Source organism: Neofelis nebulosa, chromosome 4 (assembly GCF_028018385.1).
Source record: "Neofelis nebulosa isolate mNeoNeb1 chromosome 4, mNeoNeb1.pri, whole genome shotgun sequence".
Lineage (NCBI taxonomy): Eukaryota > Metazoa > Chordata > Mammalia > Carnivora > Felidae > Neofelis > Neofelis nebulosa.
Window position 1 is genome coordinate 148,983,429 of NC_080785.1, and position 12,856 is coordinate 148,996,284.

The window sequence follows — 12,856 nt, forward strand, 5'->3', positions numbered from 1 at the left end:
CGGGCGCGCAGTCGGAGGGCGGCGGACTGGCCGACGGGCCGAGGGCTGCGCGGGCCGCGCGGCGGGCATGGCGGGTGCGGGGCTGCGGGCGGCCGCTCGGCGCTGGCTGCCGTGCAGGGGCCACGGCGGGCCGCGAGCCGCGTCGTCCTCGCCCTCCTGCCCTGGCTGCGGCCCCCCGGGTCCCGGCGCCCACTGCCCCGGTGCCCCGCGCCCCGCGCCCGCCCCGGCGCCCGCCGGCGGCGCCGAGCTCAGCGCGCACCTGTGGGCTCGTTACCAGGACATGCGGAGATTGGTGCACGGTGGGTGAGCCGAGGTGGGATGGGCGCCGGGGGTGTATCCGCGCGGCGGCCGGCGCGCGCCCAGGCGACGGACAGACCAGCGGTCCCCAGCCGTCCCGGGCGCCGCTCTTCGGGGAAAGCACCCTGGTGAGGCTCGCCGGGGCCCCGGAGCCTGAAGGCCGAGCAGCTTTTCGGGAGAGGCTCCCGCTGGTCGTCCCGGGGCCCTCTAGGGCCGCCCCGACGTCCGGAGGCAGACGGGCCGACGGGAGGTTTGTTTCCTGGCTCGGTCTGCAGGATCTCGGGGTTCCCGAAGCGGCCTCCGGAATGCGGAGCCCCCACCGTCTTTCCTGGCGACCCCGTCTGCCGGGATGCCGCGGCGGAAATGCCCCTACCCCTTGTTCTCTTAGGGGCCCTTAGTTGGGGCGGGAGCTCCAGGGACAAAGCCGGCCGGCGGCGCTGCCCAACCTAAGCGGACGCGGACTAGACTTTGCAGACACCTCTGGATTGCCACCGAGGTCCGAGGCACTCTCAGCCCAGGAGGGGAAGGTGTTGGTTGGAGAAACGAGACCAAGCCACCCCAGGGCCCTGGAGTCCACAAGGGTGGCTTCATCCTTGGCCGAGACACTGCAAAATGGGCTGATGAACCTGCGGCCTCTCCCCAGAGAGGCTAGGCTTCCTGTGTTCTCTCCCACACCTACAAGGCAGGCTCCTCAGGTTGCTCTACAGAAGGTCTTCTCCAGACCCAGAGCAAACACAAATCCTTAACAGCATCCCAGGCCTGTCCTGTCCACTGAAGCGGGGGGAGGGGGGGGGGGCGGGTCCTGACAGAGGTCCAAGGCCTTAAGAACCACTATTCTGCCTTGGGCTTCTCAAGTGAGTCCTGTCCAGCTCTCCACACAGCTAGAGTGGAGGCTCTAATCATCTGGAATCTTCCAGACAGGGATGGGATGAGAGGCTGGGATGCCCTGATGAAGCCAGAGATCTGAGAGTGCCTGATATTGGTCCCCACACCCGCCCTGGGGCTCTTCTCTCTTCTGCGGCAGGCATATGTGGTTTGGGCTTGACCCTATCACTGACCAGCGGGGTGGCGCTCAGCAGGCCTCAACCCTCTTGGACCCTCAGAGTCTACAGTGTAAAACACAAACCCACAACACAGGGCTGTGGTGGAGACACAGAAGGAACGAGGCCTGGAAAGGGCAGGGGAGCTTCTAGAGGAGCCCCCAAGGGTGATGTGGCTTTCATTGTCTGGTAAGACAAAGTGGCCCTGTCTGGAAGATTCCAGATGATTAGAGCCTCCACTCTAGCTGTGTGGAGAGCTGGACAGGACTCACCTGAGAAGTCCAAGGCAGAATAGTGAGGAATTGTGGTTCTGAAGCCCTTGGACCTCTGTCAGGACCCCGCCCCTCCCACCCCCCCCCCCCCCCCCCTTCAGTGGACAGGACAGGCCTGGGATGCTGTTAAGGATTTGTGTTTGCTCTGGGTCTGGAGAAGACCTTCTGTAGAGCAACCTGAGGAGCCTGCCTTGTAGGTGTGGGAGAGAACACAGGAAGGCCTGCTGGGCTTTGTCACACCTGGCTCACCTGGATCTTAAGATCATCACAGAGCCACCCAAGCTCCTCTTGATGTGAAAGCATCATTTCCAAGATGCTAGGATGAGCCAAACTGGCACCCCTGAGTCCTAACTCATCACTCTTGACTGGGTTTTCTGGGGGACATTCTGGGCATTGAGGTATGCCTTGGGCTAATGCCTGTGGGCAGAACTTTGCCCAGGAGCCAGGCCCCAGCCCAGTGCCTCCCTGCCAGCATGGGGACACTGAAAGGCTAGGCCTAGGGGCAGAGTGGTTAAGGCAAGTGGAGTGACCCGAATTTTAATCTCAACTGCATTGCCTACCGCTGGATGGTTTAGAGCAAGTGACTTCACCTTCCTGAGCCCATTTCTTCCTCTGGATGATGGATGAATAAGTAGGACCACCTCACAGGATTGGAGTAAGGCTTGAACAGGATGAGCCTCTAAGGCACCCAGCAAGTGCACCCAGCAACAGCTGGGAGGAAGGCACCCACAGTGAGTCTTACAGCTGCCGTGGGGAAGAGTTGGCCCTGGAGCCTGGGGCAGGGGTGGGAACTGGGGACTGAGAAGAGGAAAGAAGGGTGAGGTCTGCACAGTGAGCCCAGTGAACTTGGGAGGCCAGTGCAGGTGAGGAGTACATCCTCCTCACCTGGCCCTGTGCGCCACCATAGTCCCGTGGAAAGGAGTGGACCTTGTGGCCCCCAGAGCTGTGCTTTCCTCCGTCCAGAAATCAGGTCAGGAGGGCAGACCCCATGGGCTGCTTCCCCATCCTGCTTTGTTCCTCAGAGGATTGTCCATCCTGGGAACATTTTCAAGGACAGAGGCAGAAGCCTGGTCTTGGCTAGAACTCTGCCGGCAACAAGGGGCTATACTGCCAAGCAGATCCCTCCCCTCCTCCCAGTAGCCCTGGGGGGCTACTGGACTTGGTGCCCAGGAACTCAGGACCGTGGGGAGAGCAAGGCCCAGTGACATCAGAGGCCTAGTGACATCAGAGGGGCATCTCACAAGCAGTTCCCTAGAGAGCTGAAGGCAGCTGCGTCTCACGTGCATCCAAGTGAGGAGTGTTCTGTCTGCACCCACGAGTCTGCGAAACAGCTGCTCTGTGCCAGGCTTACGTTGGCCTGGGGCCCCTAGAGGAACCAGCCACACTTGTTCCCCCACCCACACCCTGCACTTTGCTCCAAAGGAAAGGGGGTAGGGTGGAGCCCGTGTTCCAAAGGGGCCTCCAAGGCAAATGCTCAGAGCATGGGAGCTCATCGGTGTTTGCCTCTGTGCACAGGCAGCTGTGTGGCCGAGGGTTTCTGCTTCAGGATTGTGCCTTCTTGTGGCTGAGACAGGAATTCCATGGAGGCTTGGGCTGTGGGTGCGGGCCTTAGCCACAAGCTAGTGGTCTCAGGAATGGGGCCACCTGGAGCCCCTGCAGGGCGGTGTCCTGTGCACCTAATCCCATCTGGTCCCCTCTCCCGCAGCCCCTACTCCTCGAGTGATGCAGGGAGATCCGGGACAGGGAGGTGACAGGCTTCAGAGGCCCGTGGTTCATTTAATCCGTTTGCTGGGTGCAGAGCAGGAATGCTGCACAGAGCACATTCAACATGACCTCTCCATAATTCTGTAGGTTGGCACGATTTTGATTCCGCCTTGAGAAATAGGGAATCTGAGGTACAAAATGTGAGGTAACTTTTCTGAGGTGCCAGTTGTAAGAGGGGGTATTTGGCTTGGTCTCTGTGACCTCAAAGCCCAGGCCCTTTCCCCATTCAACTCCCCTACTGTACAGATGGGGAAACTGAGGCAGATAAGCCTGGGACCCCCTCATCCTCCTCTGCCTCCCTAGGACCCTAGAGCCTACTCTGCACGGTGTCCCACTCAACCTGACCATAGCAGCCAGGGACTTGGGGTGGCCATGACCACATCCCCAGAAGGGAGCAACCTGGGTACTGCCCTGCAGCCCAACATCACACGTCCTGCCTGTCGTAATTAGCAATGTTCCCTGGCCAAAAGCAGCAAATGTCATTACGTGGACTGGCGGGCCGCTGAAATCCGATTAGAGGGGCCTCATTCCACAGGCCGTGGCAGGTGCTCAGACCCGGGAAAATGAGCGACAGAAGAGCTACCCCATACTCCCCCCTCCCCCAACTCCTATAATGTTCCTCAGTCCCAGCCTGAGCTTCAGGCAGGGTGGAAAGGGCCCAAGCATAGCCATGGGTCCAGTGGGGCTTATGAGAGCCTGGAGGGGACGTGGGCTCAGTTCACCTGGTGGGCTGCAGGCAGGGGTGTAACCCAAGACCCAGAGGTGGGAGATCCAGCTGTGGTCTTGTCCCATTGCCAGCTCTGCCTTACCCCAACCACGTGACCCTGGGCAAGTGGCATTTCTAAGCCTCAGTTTGACCATATGCAGCCTCGGGCTAAGATTGCCCATCTTGGGTGGTTTCATGAGCCTCCCAGAGCTGGGCACTTGGAAAGTGCTCGGTGACCATTTGCTGCTTCCGTGTTCATCTCATCATACCTGCATCTCCTCCCTCCAGACCTCCTGCCCCCCGAGGTCTGCAGTCTCCTGAACCCAGCAGCCATCTATGCCAACAACGAGATCAGCCTGCGTGATGTCGAAGTCTATGGCTTCGACTACGACTACACGCTGGCCCAGTACGCAGATGCGCTGCACCCCGAGATCTTCAGTGCCGCCCGCGACATCCTGATTGAGCACTACAAGGTAAGGCTGGCCGGGCAGACGGCCCAGGCCCCGGGGGAGCCTCAGGCTGAGTCACGGAGGTCCCCTGAGGCAGCTGCCCAGCCAGAGGTCTGGCATTGCCACTGGCTCAGGCGTGGCGCACTTCCCCCCCCCCGACAGTACCCAGAGGGGATCCGGAAATATGACTACGACCCCAGCTTTGCCATCCGAGGCCTCCACTACGACATTCAGAAGGTGAGTGGCTAGGCCATGTTCTCCGCGGGGCCCCTCCTGACTGGATGTGCATCAGCACTACTTCCTTAGCCCCCATCCTCTATAAGGGGCTACCCCTGGCCTCACAGCTGTAGCTTCACGGGCACTTAATCCCCTTGGTACCTTCCAGCTGGGGCTTCAGCACAGGGACTGGAAGAGGCTGGCTTGGATGAATGAATGCAAGCCCCTTTCTTACCACTCATCCCATTCCCCTGGTGCTCCCAGAGCCTTCTGATGAAGATTGATGCCTTCCATTATGTGCAGCTGGGGACGGCCTACAGGTCAGTGCAGACTGCCCTGCCTGACCCTGCTGTCCCCCCACCCCCTCAACCTGCATCTTACACCGTGGCCTCAGCTCAGGACCACTTCAGACTCATGATGTCTGTGCATCCACCCAGGGGCCTCCAGCCTGTGCCTGACGAGGAGGTGATAGATCTATATGGGGGCACCCAGCACATCCCACTGTATCAGATGAGTGGCTTCTACGGCAAGGTACTTGCTCCGTCTAACACTGCCACTGGCCAGGCAGCTCAGTGATCTCGCTGTGGGTGCCCTCACCCTGGTGGGCTGGCTCACCCAGCAGGTAGTTTCCCTCTACCAGTGTCCCAAGGGACACTGGTCTCCAGGGCGAGGGGCGGTAGGGCTAGAGGGGCTGCTGAGGTGGCTGCTCCCTCCACAGGGTCCCTCCATCAAGCAGTTCATGGACATCTTCTCACTGCCAGAAATGGCACTGCTGTCCTGCGTGGTGGACCACTTCCTGAGTCACGGCCTGGAGTTTGACCAGGCGCACCTCTACAAGGATGTGACAGTGAGGACACTGGGCCTGCCTCTTGGGGTGGCAGGGAAGATCAAGTCAGCCACAGCGGGGCAGGCCTTCTTGGCCCCACTGTACCCTCACAGTCCTTCTCCTACCCCCAGGATGCCATTCGAGATGTGCACGTGAAGGGCCTCATGTACCAGTGGATCGAACAGGATATGGGTAAGGATAGACAGTAGCCCTGCTGCGGCTTTCTGGGCAGGGGGCCGGGCTGGCCCTCACAGACCCATCTCCCTGTTAGAGAAGTACATCCTGAGAGGGGACGAGACCTTCGCCGTCTTGAGCCGCCTGGTGGCCCATAGGAAGCAGCTCTTCCTCATCACCAACAGTCCTTTCAGCTTCGTGTGAGCTGCCTGCGGTGGGGAGGTGGGGGGGGTCCTGGGGGGAATGGGGCGGGGCCCAAGGAGGGGCCTGCCTCAGCCCACCTGCTGCCTGTTCCACTTCTGCCCAGGGACAAGGGGATGCGGCACATGGTGGGTCCTGACTGGCGCCAGCTCTTTGATGTGGTCATCGTCCAGGCAGACAAACCCAGCTTTTTTACTGACCGGCGCAAGTATGGGCCTAGCAGGGGTGATGAAGGTGGGGAGCGGGCACTGGCCTTTGCTCACCACCCTGTGTGCTTGGGGTGGGGACACCCCCTTGTCAGCACCCAGCCCATGTGAGCAGGTGGCCTTTGCAAACTGAGGAGGTGCCTGCTTCTGGTCCTGCCCTAGACTGGAATCCAAGCCCTTTACCCCTCTGCTTCCAGGCCTTTCAGAAAACTTGATGAGAAGGGCTCCCTGCACTGGGACCGCATCACCCGCCTGGAGAAGGGCAAAATCTATCGGCAGGTGAGTGCTATCTGGGTGGCCTAACCATAGCCCAGGCTGTGGAGGGGTCAGTAGCACAGCCTCCTGGGCCCTGCCCAGCCACCACACATCTGCCGTGGCTCTGCCCCCTTGCACCATTTCCAGGGGCACCAGGGAATGGCTCTCAGGACACAGGCCTGGTCAGTTTGCCTTCATTTGAATTCCAAGTTTACTGCTCGATAGCAGAGGGAGTCTGGCCAAGTCACTTGACCTCTCTGTGCTTTGCTTTTTCTCATCTATAAAAGAAGTATAATGTAAAAAAAAAAAAAAAAAAGTATGTTTTACTTGAATTGTGGTGTACAAGCCCTTAGATGGGCCAGGCATTTACTGAATACCCACTAAACAGCAATGTCATTAGTTGGGGCTGACCACTCTGCTACAGCCAGTCAAGCTGGCCGGAGCAGCTCACGGGCCCTTGGGGAAGACCCCCTTTCCTGGCTGGTGGCTAGGAAGATGAGAAGGGGGCCCAGTGCTGGGGGTTGTGTGGTGATTAAGGAGCAGGAGGTGATTAAGGCATTTGGCCCTGGATGGAATGCGGAAATCCTGGCTGAGCTGGGCTTCTTGAGGGTGGGGGTTCCAGGGGTTGGGGGGAGGGAGGAAGTCAGCAGTTGGGTCGGGAGCAGCCTGGGGGTATCCAGGGCAGCGGCCCGGCCTGTAGACAGTACTCCTACCTGGGTTGCACCCAACTCTCCATGGCCCCCTTGAGCGCAGGCTCTTACCCTCAGCTCTGAGGGCAACGCTCTCCTTTGTCTTGGCATCTTGGCTAATAAGCCTGAGGAGGGTCATGTACCTTCGTGGGGAACAAGGGGAGTTTTTCTCCTTTGGCAGCTTTTAGCCTTTTCTTTATGCCTGATGATCTGAAGTTTCATTTTTTTGTGTGTGCCCGATCCTGCTTGGTTCTCATCTTTCTTTATGCTCCCTTCCTGTCTCCCCTTGCTGGGGAGCCTGGAACCCAGGTTCCGTCTTGCCTGACTCAGCACCTGTACCTCGAAATTTTCTCTTGTTTCAGGGCACATCCTCAGCGCTCCACCCACTCGTATTTGACTCTACAGCCTCCCCACTTGAGCTTATTTCAACAATCCTTTCCCGGCCCTGTGTCTGCCACGCCTTGCTTTCTCCCCCTGCCGCTAGCATGCACAGGCTACTGTAGTAGCTCCTTTGTGCTGAGTGTGAATTCTGTTCATTTCTAGGGTGTGGGCTCCTGCCTCACTGGCTGCTGCGCTTCCTGCTCTGGGCCCCCTGCCCCATTTTCTGCTCTCCCGCGAGCCTCCTCTGTTGTGTTTGAGCTTGACTGCTTTCATCTTTTCTCTGGCTTTGGAGCAGGAGGGGCAGATGGCTTCGCAGTGAGGTCTGCTGGGTCCCTCTGGGCCCAGGCCGGGGAGGACAGGAAGGGCTTTAGGGCCACAGGCTCGCTGCTGTGGTTTGTTTCCCACAGAGTGGGATCCCTGGGGTGGGTGTGAGGCCACAGGGAGGGGAGGCCCAGGGCATCATGCCAGGCTGACAGGAGACCTTCCTGTGGCAGGCAGACCCCCTTCCTGACTGTGAAGGGGGAGGAGAGAGGGCCAGAGCCCGGGGACACTGAGGCCACGGGAAAGGGCAGCCCGGCATCCAGCTGGAGGGGCCATGCTGCCCCTGGGGATTTGGGAGGAAGGTGGAGAACATGGCGTGGCTCTGGTAGTCCCGTGGTACGCTGTGCTCAGCAGTGCCCCCACCACCTCTCCCCAGGGAAACCTGTATGACTTCCTCCGCCTGACGGAGTGGCGTGGACCCCGTGTGCTCTACTTCGGAGACCATCTGTACAGTGATCTGGCGGTGAGGGGCGCAAGGCTGGGTGGGAGGGAGGGAGCCTGCTGGCTGATGCTGATCCCTGTCCTCCACCCCCCCCCCCCCCCCCCCCAGGACCTCATGCTACGGCACGGCTGGCGAACCGGTGCCATCATCCCCGAGCTAGAGCGCGAGATCCGCATCATCAACACGGAGCAGTACATGCACTCGCTGACGTGGCAGCAGGCACTCACGGGGCTGCTGGAGCGCATGCAGGTGTGGGGCGCAGGGCGGCCCCGGGGGGAGGGCAGGGCTGCCGCCCAGGCACACACCCAGCACCCACCTCGTCTCCCCCAGACGTACCAGGACGCCGAGTCGCAGCAGGTGCTGGCTGCCTGGATGAAGGAGCGGCAGGAGCTGAGGTGGGCAGGGTGGGGCAGGAAGGGCTCCCAGCCTCATTCCTGCTGTGCCTGCTCTAGTGCCCCATGTCTCTTCCTCAGGTGCATCACCAAGGCCCTGTTCAACGCTCAGTTTGGGAGCATCTTCCGCACCTTCCACAACCCCACGTACTTCTCACGACGCCTCGTGCGCTTCTCTGACCTCTACATGGCCTCCCTCAGCTGTCTACTCAACTACCGGGTAGACTTCACCTTCTACCCACGCCGCACACCCCTGCAGCATGAGGCGCCACTCTGGATGGACCAGCTCTGCACCGGCTGCATGAAGACACCCTTCCTTGGCGACATGGCCCACATCCGCTGAGGGCACCTTTATTGTCCAGAATAGGTCCTAACCCCTCCTGCCCCGCCTATGCTGGGCGTCGTTCCAGGGCAGGCAATAAAAGTGGTCTCCCTCCTGCTGGTGCCTCTGTTCGGTCCTAGATGCATCACTTGACCGTGAGGATCCGCTGGGTGTCCGGGAAGTCCTCCTCCAGGAGTGAGTCCTGGGTAGGGGGTAGGACCGCTTGTGGCTGGGCTGATAACCAGGCCCGGGGGTCCCCTTCTGTCATCGCTCACCCCTCATACTCACATCGAAGGGCTCACAAAAGGCATCAGGGCTGCCGAAGACGGGGTTGGGAACAGAGACCAGAGTTGGGCTGGTTCCTTCCTGCCATGGAGAGAAGTCATCCTCAGCATCATCTTCTGCCTGGAAGAGAGGTATGTGGTGAGGGGCCTCGAGCAAGATCAGTGGACCCAGACACCCCCAACATCCCTCCCCCCTCCCCCCCAACACAGCTCTACCTGGAAGGTGGAGAAGCCAAAGCCCGTGGCCTGGCCTCGGGCACGGAGGTAGAAGGCCCCAGCCACTAGGCCAAGCAGTGCTCCAGCAGCCACTACAGCCCCCACACCTGCCACCACGGGTGGACCCTCAGGCGCCACCACTGCCTGCTGCAAACAAGGAGAGCGTCAAGGCCAGGACCGTCCCCTCAACCCTTGCTGTTCTGCCTGTCGTCCTCCCCACCCCTCACCAACTCACAGGTTGTAGGGGAGCCAGAAGGGGCCTGGCCAGAGCATGGATGATGCCGTTGAATGCCATGATGTCCCACATGACGACGTGGCTAACCACGACCGCCCCTGGGGCCTGTAGGGAGACCAGAGTCAGGCCTGGTGAGTGTGAGGGGCCAGAGCCAGCAGGGGAAGTATAGTAGCAAAACTCACCACAGGGCCCCAGGAACTGTTGTCAGGGCCCACAGCACTGAAGAAGAGGCTGAGGCCCGAGTGGGCGGGGAGCACAGTATCCTGGCTGGCATTGGTGCTCAGGAAGGTGGTGTTGGAGGCATGCAGCTCCAGGTCTGGGCCACTCAGCGTCTGTAGGCAAAGCAAGGCCTATTGGCCCAGGCCAGCCGGAGGCATCAGCATTGGGCCTGGCTCTGCCCACGACCCCCACTGGTTACCATGTTGTCCACGAAGCCTTCATTAACAGGGACAAAGAGTGTCTTATAGGTGAGCTCATCGTCCAGGAAGTCCAGGAAGTCCAGACCCCGAGGGGTGGCATTGGCATAGCCAAGCAGCATCTGGAAGAGGGAAAATAGGACTGTGGGCAGGCTCCCTCCCCAGGGACCCCAGCTACCCACACCCTCAGCCCTGAGGCTGGGCCCCTGCACACCCCATAGAAGGTGGAGAAGTTGGCTGTGGCAGCCAGTACGTCGAGCAGCTTCCCATTGCAGACACTTGTCCCATCACCCACAAAGCCTTGGCGGCACCGGCAGGCCACATCTGCGGGATAAGCAGTTGGGTGGGTCAGTGGGAAGGGGCCAAGCCGGGGCATGTGTTGGGGGGGTAGGGGAGGCTGTACCTTGCTCGCGGTAGCAGTAGGTGTCCCAGCGCTCTGAGTGGTTCTTCCGGAGGCCCAGGCTGATGACACCCACCTGCCCACCACCGCAGTCTGCCGCAGGGAAGACGACTGGGTGGGCAGCCGAGCCGTTGGCCAGCCAGCCCACACGGCACAGGTGGAAGCCGACCTGTAGGGCCAGAAGGGGATGCTGAGACCAAGGGCCCAGTTCCAGGGGGCCCCCATGGGCTTGGCTCCAGATTCCTAAGCCCCACACACCTTCTGGGCAGCAGAGAGCTGAGGGAGAGAAGCAAGAACAGCTCCCTGGGCCCCACACGCTGCCTCGGCCTCTGAGAAGTTCAGGCCGTAAGGGCCGCTGGGGGCCTGGAGGTGGAAGACACCAGCCTGTTTCTCTGCAGAGGGAGGGAGGCGTGATCAGCCCAGCAGCACTGAGGTAAAGCAGGGGCACCGGGAGCGGGCAGGGAAGCACACCCTGGAAGTGGAGGTCAGTGCACACAGCATCCACGTGACAGGGTGGTGGCTGGCCCAGGCAGCGGTCCACGGGAGGCTCAGGCTCCTCCAGACACTGCAGTCCATCACCCACGTAGCCAGCATGGCACACACAGCGCCTCGTGTTCTGGGGCGGGAGAGCGGGCAGGTGCTCTTCAGGGACCGGGATGGGGGGGGCCGGGGGGGAGGGGGGCGAGGTGGAGGGGCTGCTCTGTGGAGCCTCCCCACCCTGCCGCTCAACTCCCCGGCTGCTCACCGGGCCTGTGTTCAAGCAGTCGGCATGCTCGCTGCAGCCCCCACGGTGGCCGTCCGCACAGGGGTCGCGGGCCCGGCAGCTCCAGCCGTCGCCCTCGTAGGCAGGCAGGCAGGTGCAGGTGACCACTGTGCCTGCTTGGCTGCAGGTGGCGTGCTCGCTGCAGCCGCCACGCCCATCCCGGCACAGGTCCGCCACTGCGGGCAGGGAGAGAGTGGCAGGCCCCGGTGGCAGGGGGGGAGGGGGCCTCCCACCTCACACCTGCCCACCACTCACCTGTGCATGAGCGGCCATCCCCTTCATAGCCCAGGCCGCACTCACAGCTGTTGCCCGCGCGGCACACGGCCTCGGGCGCACAGGGCGGGGCACACACGGGCTGCAGCTCTGTCCCCCAGGCATCCCCCGCATATCCAGGTTAGGAACTGCCCTCCTGGGTACCCCTGGACCCCCTCCCACCCACCCTCAGTGGCTCCACCTGAGTGTGTGGTCGGGGCACATGCCACTACACGCGAGCATATAAAAGCACTCAGGTGGACACAAACACAGACAGCACTCACTCAGCTGCACCTCACAGCTTGGCCCGGTCCAGCCCTCATCACAGAAGCAGGAGCCAGAGCCCCCAAGGCCCTCGTCACAGCGGCCATGGGAGGTGCAGCGGCAGGCTGGGGAGAGAGATCAGCAGGCTGATGGGGTTGGCATGTGGGCTGTGGGGCTCAGAGGGCAGGGTCGGACAGGGTGGGGCAGGGAGCCCACCTTGGCACTGGGGCCCAAAGGCACCCGAGGCACAGAGTTCACACGCTGTCCCTGTAAACCTCGAATGGCACTGGCACTGCCCGCTGCCACTCATGCCGTCCATGCACACGCCGTGACCACCACAGGGGCTGCTGGCGCCACCAGGGCAAGCTAGTGGAGAGGTGAGAGAAGTGAGGTGGGGCCAGGGCTCTCACTAGGACCCCCGCCACAGGCAGCCCCAGCCCAGCCACACCATCCGTCCCGTACCCGGGGCAGTCGAGCCTCCTCCGGAAGCCACAATCCACCCAAGTCCCCTCACAGGTGAGAATCCCACAGATGCCCACCCAGCCTCTCAGAGCACTCTCTCCTGGCCAAATCCATTCACCACCCAGACCTGCCCTGGCCCCACTACCCCAACATGTTTTATCTGGAGCAGTGGCTGGAGCTGTGCCAGAAGAGCCAGCCAGTGACACTCACGACCTTGGGACACTCACCTCGGCACTCGCTGCCATAGTGACCAGGGCAGCAGCTGGGCTTCCAGGTGGTGGTGACACAGTTGCGGTGGCAGCCCCTGCCCAGGCCTTGGGGCTGACCCCAGAGGCTAGACCGGGCCCAAATGCTGCGCAGTGCCAAGGAGTGCAGTGGAGGGGACGTCCAGAACTTTGAGTAGTACCGCCAGCAGGTCTCAGGACTGCCCTGGGCCAAGAGGAGTCAAACAGCCCTGGAGTCCCTGGGCCCTGCCTGAACCCCCACCCAGCTTCCAGGCCCTTACCTGCTCCCGTGAGCCCTCAGGACAAGGTGGTTCTAGCCCGCAAATGCTACAGATCTTCTGTAAAGAACAGAGGCCAACACGGCAAGGTCAGATGGATAGACGAGAT

At 61.4% G+C, this 12,856-nt stretch overlaps 2 protein-coding genes across 9 annotated transcripts in view; one reads left to right on the top strand and one right to left on the bottom strand.

Annotated features, from left to right (window-relative positions):
• Nucleotides 1-9,070, top strand: NT5DC2 (5'-nucleotidase domain containing 2). Its single transcript, XM_058726678.1, has 14 exons — nt 1-299; nt 4,368-4,552; nt 4,691-4,765; nt 5,009-5,064; nt 5,182-5,275; nt 5,463-5,591; nt 5,702-5,762; nt 5,842-5,944; nt 6,052-6,153; nt 6,349-6,430; nt 8,174-8,260; nt 8,348-8,488; nt 8,570-8,634; nt 8,713-9,070. The coding sequence occupies exons 1-14, from the start codon at nt 68-70 to the stop codon at nt 8,972-8,974; spliced, it is 1,674 nt and encodes a 557-aa protein (XP_058582661.1). The 5' UTR covers nt 1-67; the 3' UTR covers nt 8,975-9,070.
• The window catches only part of STAB1 (stabilin 1), a 26,842-nt gene continuing 22,934 nt past the window's right edge, over nt 8,949-12,856 (bottom strand). For 2 of the 8 annotated variants that reach the window (XM_058726672.1, XM_058726671.1), the window contains exons 54-69: nt 12,751-12,807; nt 12,473-12,674; nt 12,000-12,149; nt 11,804-11,908; nt 11,523-11,630; nt 11,250-11,443; nt 10,976-11,120; nt 10,763-10,896; nt 10,508-10,673; nt 10,319-10,428; nt 10,107-10,226; nt 9,871-10,020; nt 9,689-9,793; nt 9,454-9,600; nt 9,256-9,358; nt 8,949-9,175 (exon numbers count right to left, since the gene is read on the bottom strand). In XM_058726672.1, coding sequence (XP_058582655.1) covers nt 9,099-9,175; nt 9,256-9,358; nt 9,454-9,600; nt 9,689-9,793; nt 9,871-10,020; nt 10,107-10,226; nt 10,319-10,428; nt 10,508-10,673; nt 10,763-10,896; nt 10,976-11,120; nt 11,250-11,443; nt 11,523-11,630; nt 11,804-11,908; nt 12,000-12,149; nt 12,473-12,674; nt 12,751-12,807 — 2,073 coding nt within the window. In that variant the 3' untranslated portion in view covers nt 8,949-9,098. Of the gene's footprint in view, nt 9,176-9,241; nt 9,359-9,453; nt 9,601-9,688; nt 9,794-9,870; nt 10,021-10,106; nt 10,227-10,318; nt 10,429-10,507; nt 10,674-10,762; nt 10,897-10,975; nt 11,121-11,249; nt 11,444-11,522; nt 11,631-11,688; nt 11,909-11,999; nt 12,150-12,472; nt 12,675-12,750; nt 12,808-12,856 lie in introns of those variants that run through there. The other 6 variants (XM_058726675.1, XM_058726674.1, XM_058726673.1 and 3 more) reach the window with 5 other exon arrangements.

What these genes read in the sequence shown, in the direction of transcription:
- NT5DC2 (XM_058726678.1), top strand. Translation starts at nt 68, where the DNA reads ATGGCGGGTGCGGGGCTGCGGGCGGCCGCTCGGCGCTGGCTGCCGTGC. An exon ending in ACCTCTACAAGGATGTGACA is followed by an intron (nt 5,592 to 5,701) that starts GTGAGGACACTG and finishes TCCTACCCCCAG; the next exon opens with GATGCCATTCGAGATGTGCA. An exon ending in AAGGAGCGGCAGGAGCTGAG is followed by an intron (nt 8,635 to 8,712) that starts GTGGGCAGGGTG and finishes TCTCTTCCTCAG; the next exon opens with GTGCATCACCAAGGCCCTGT.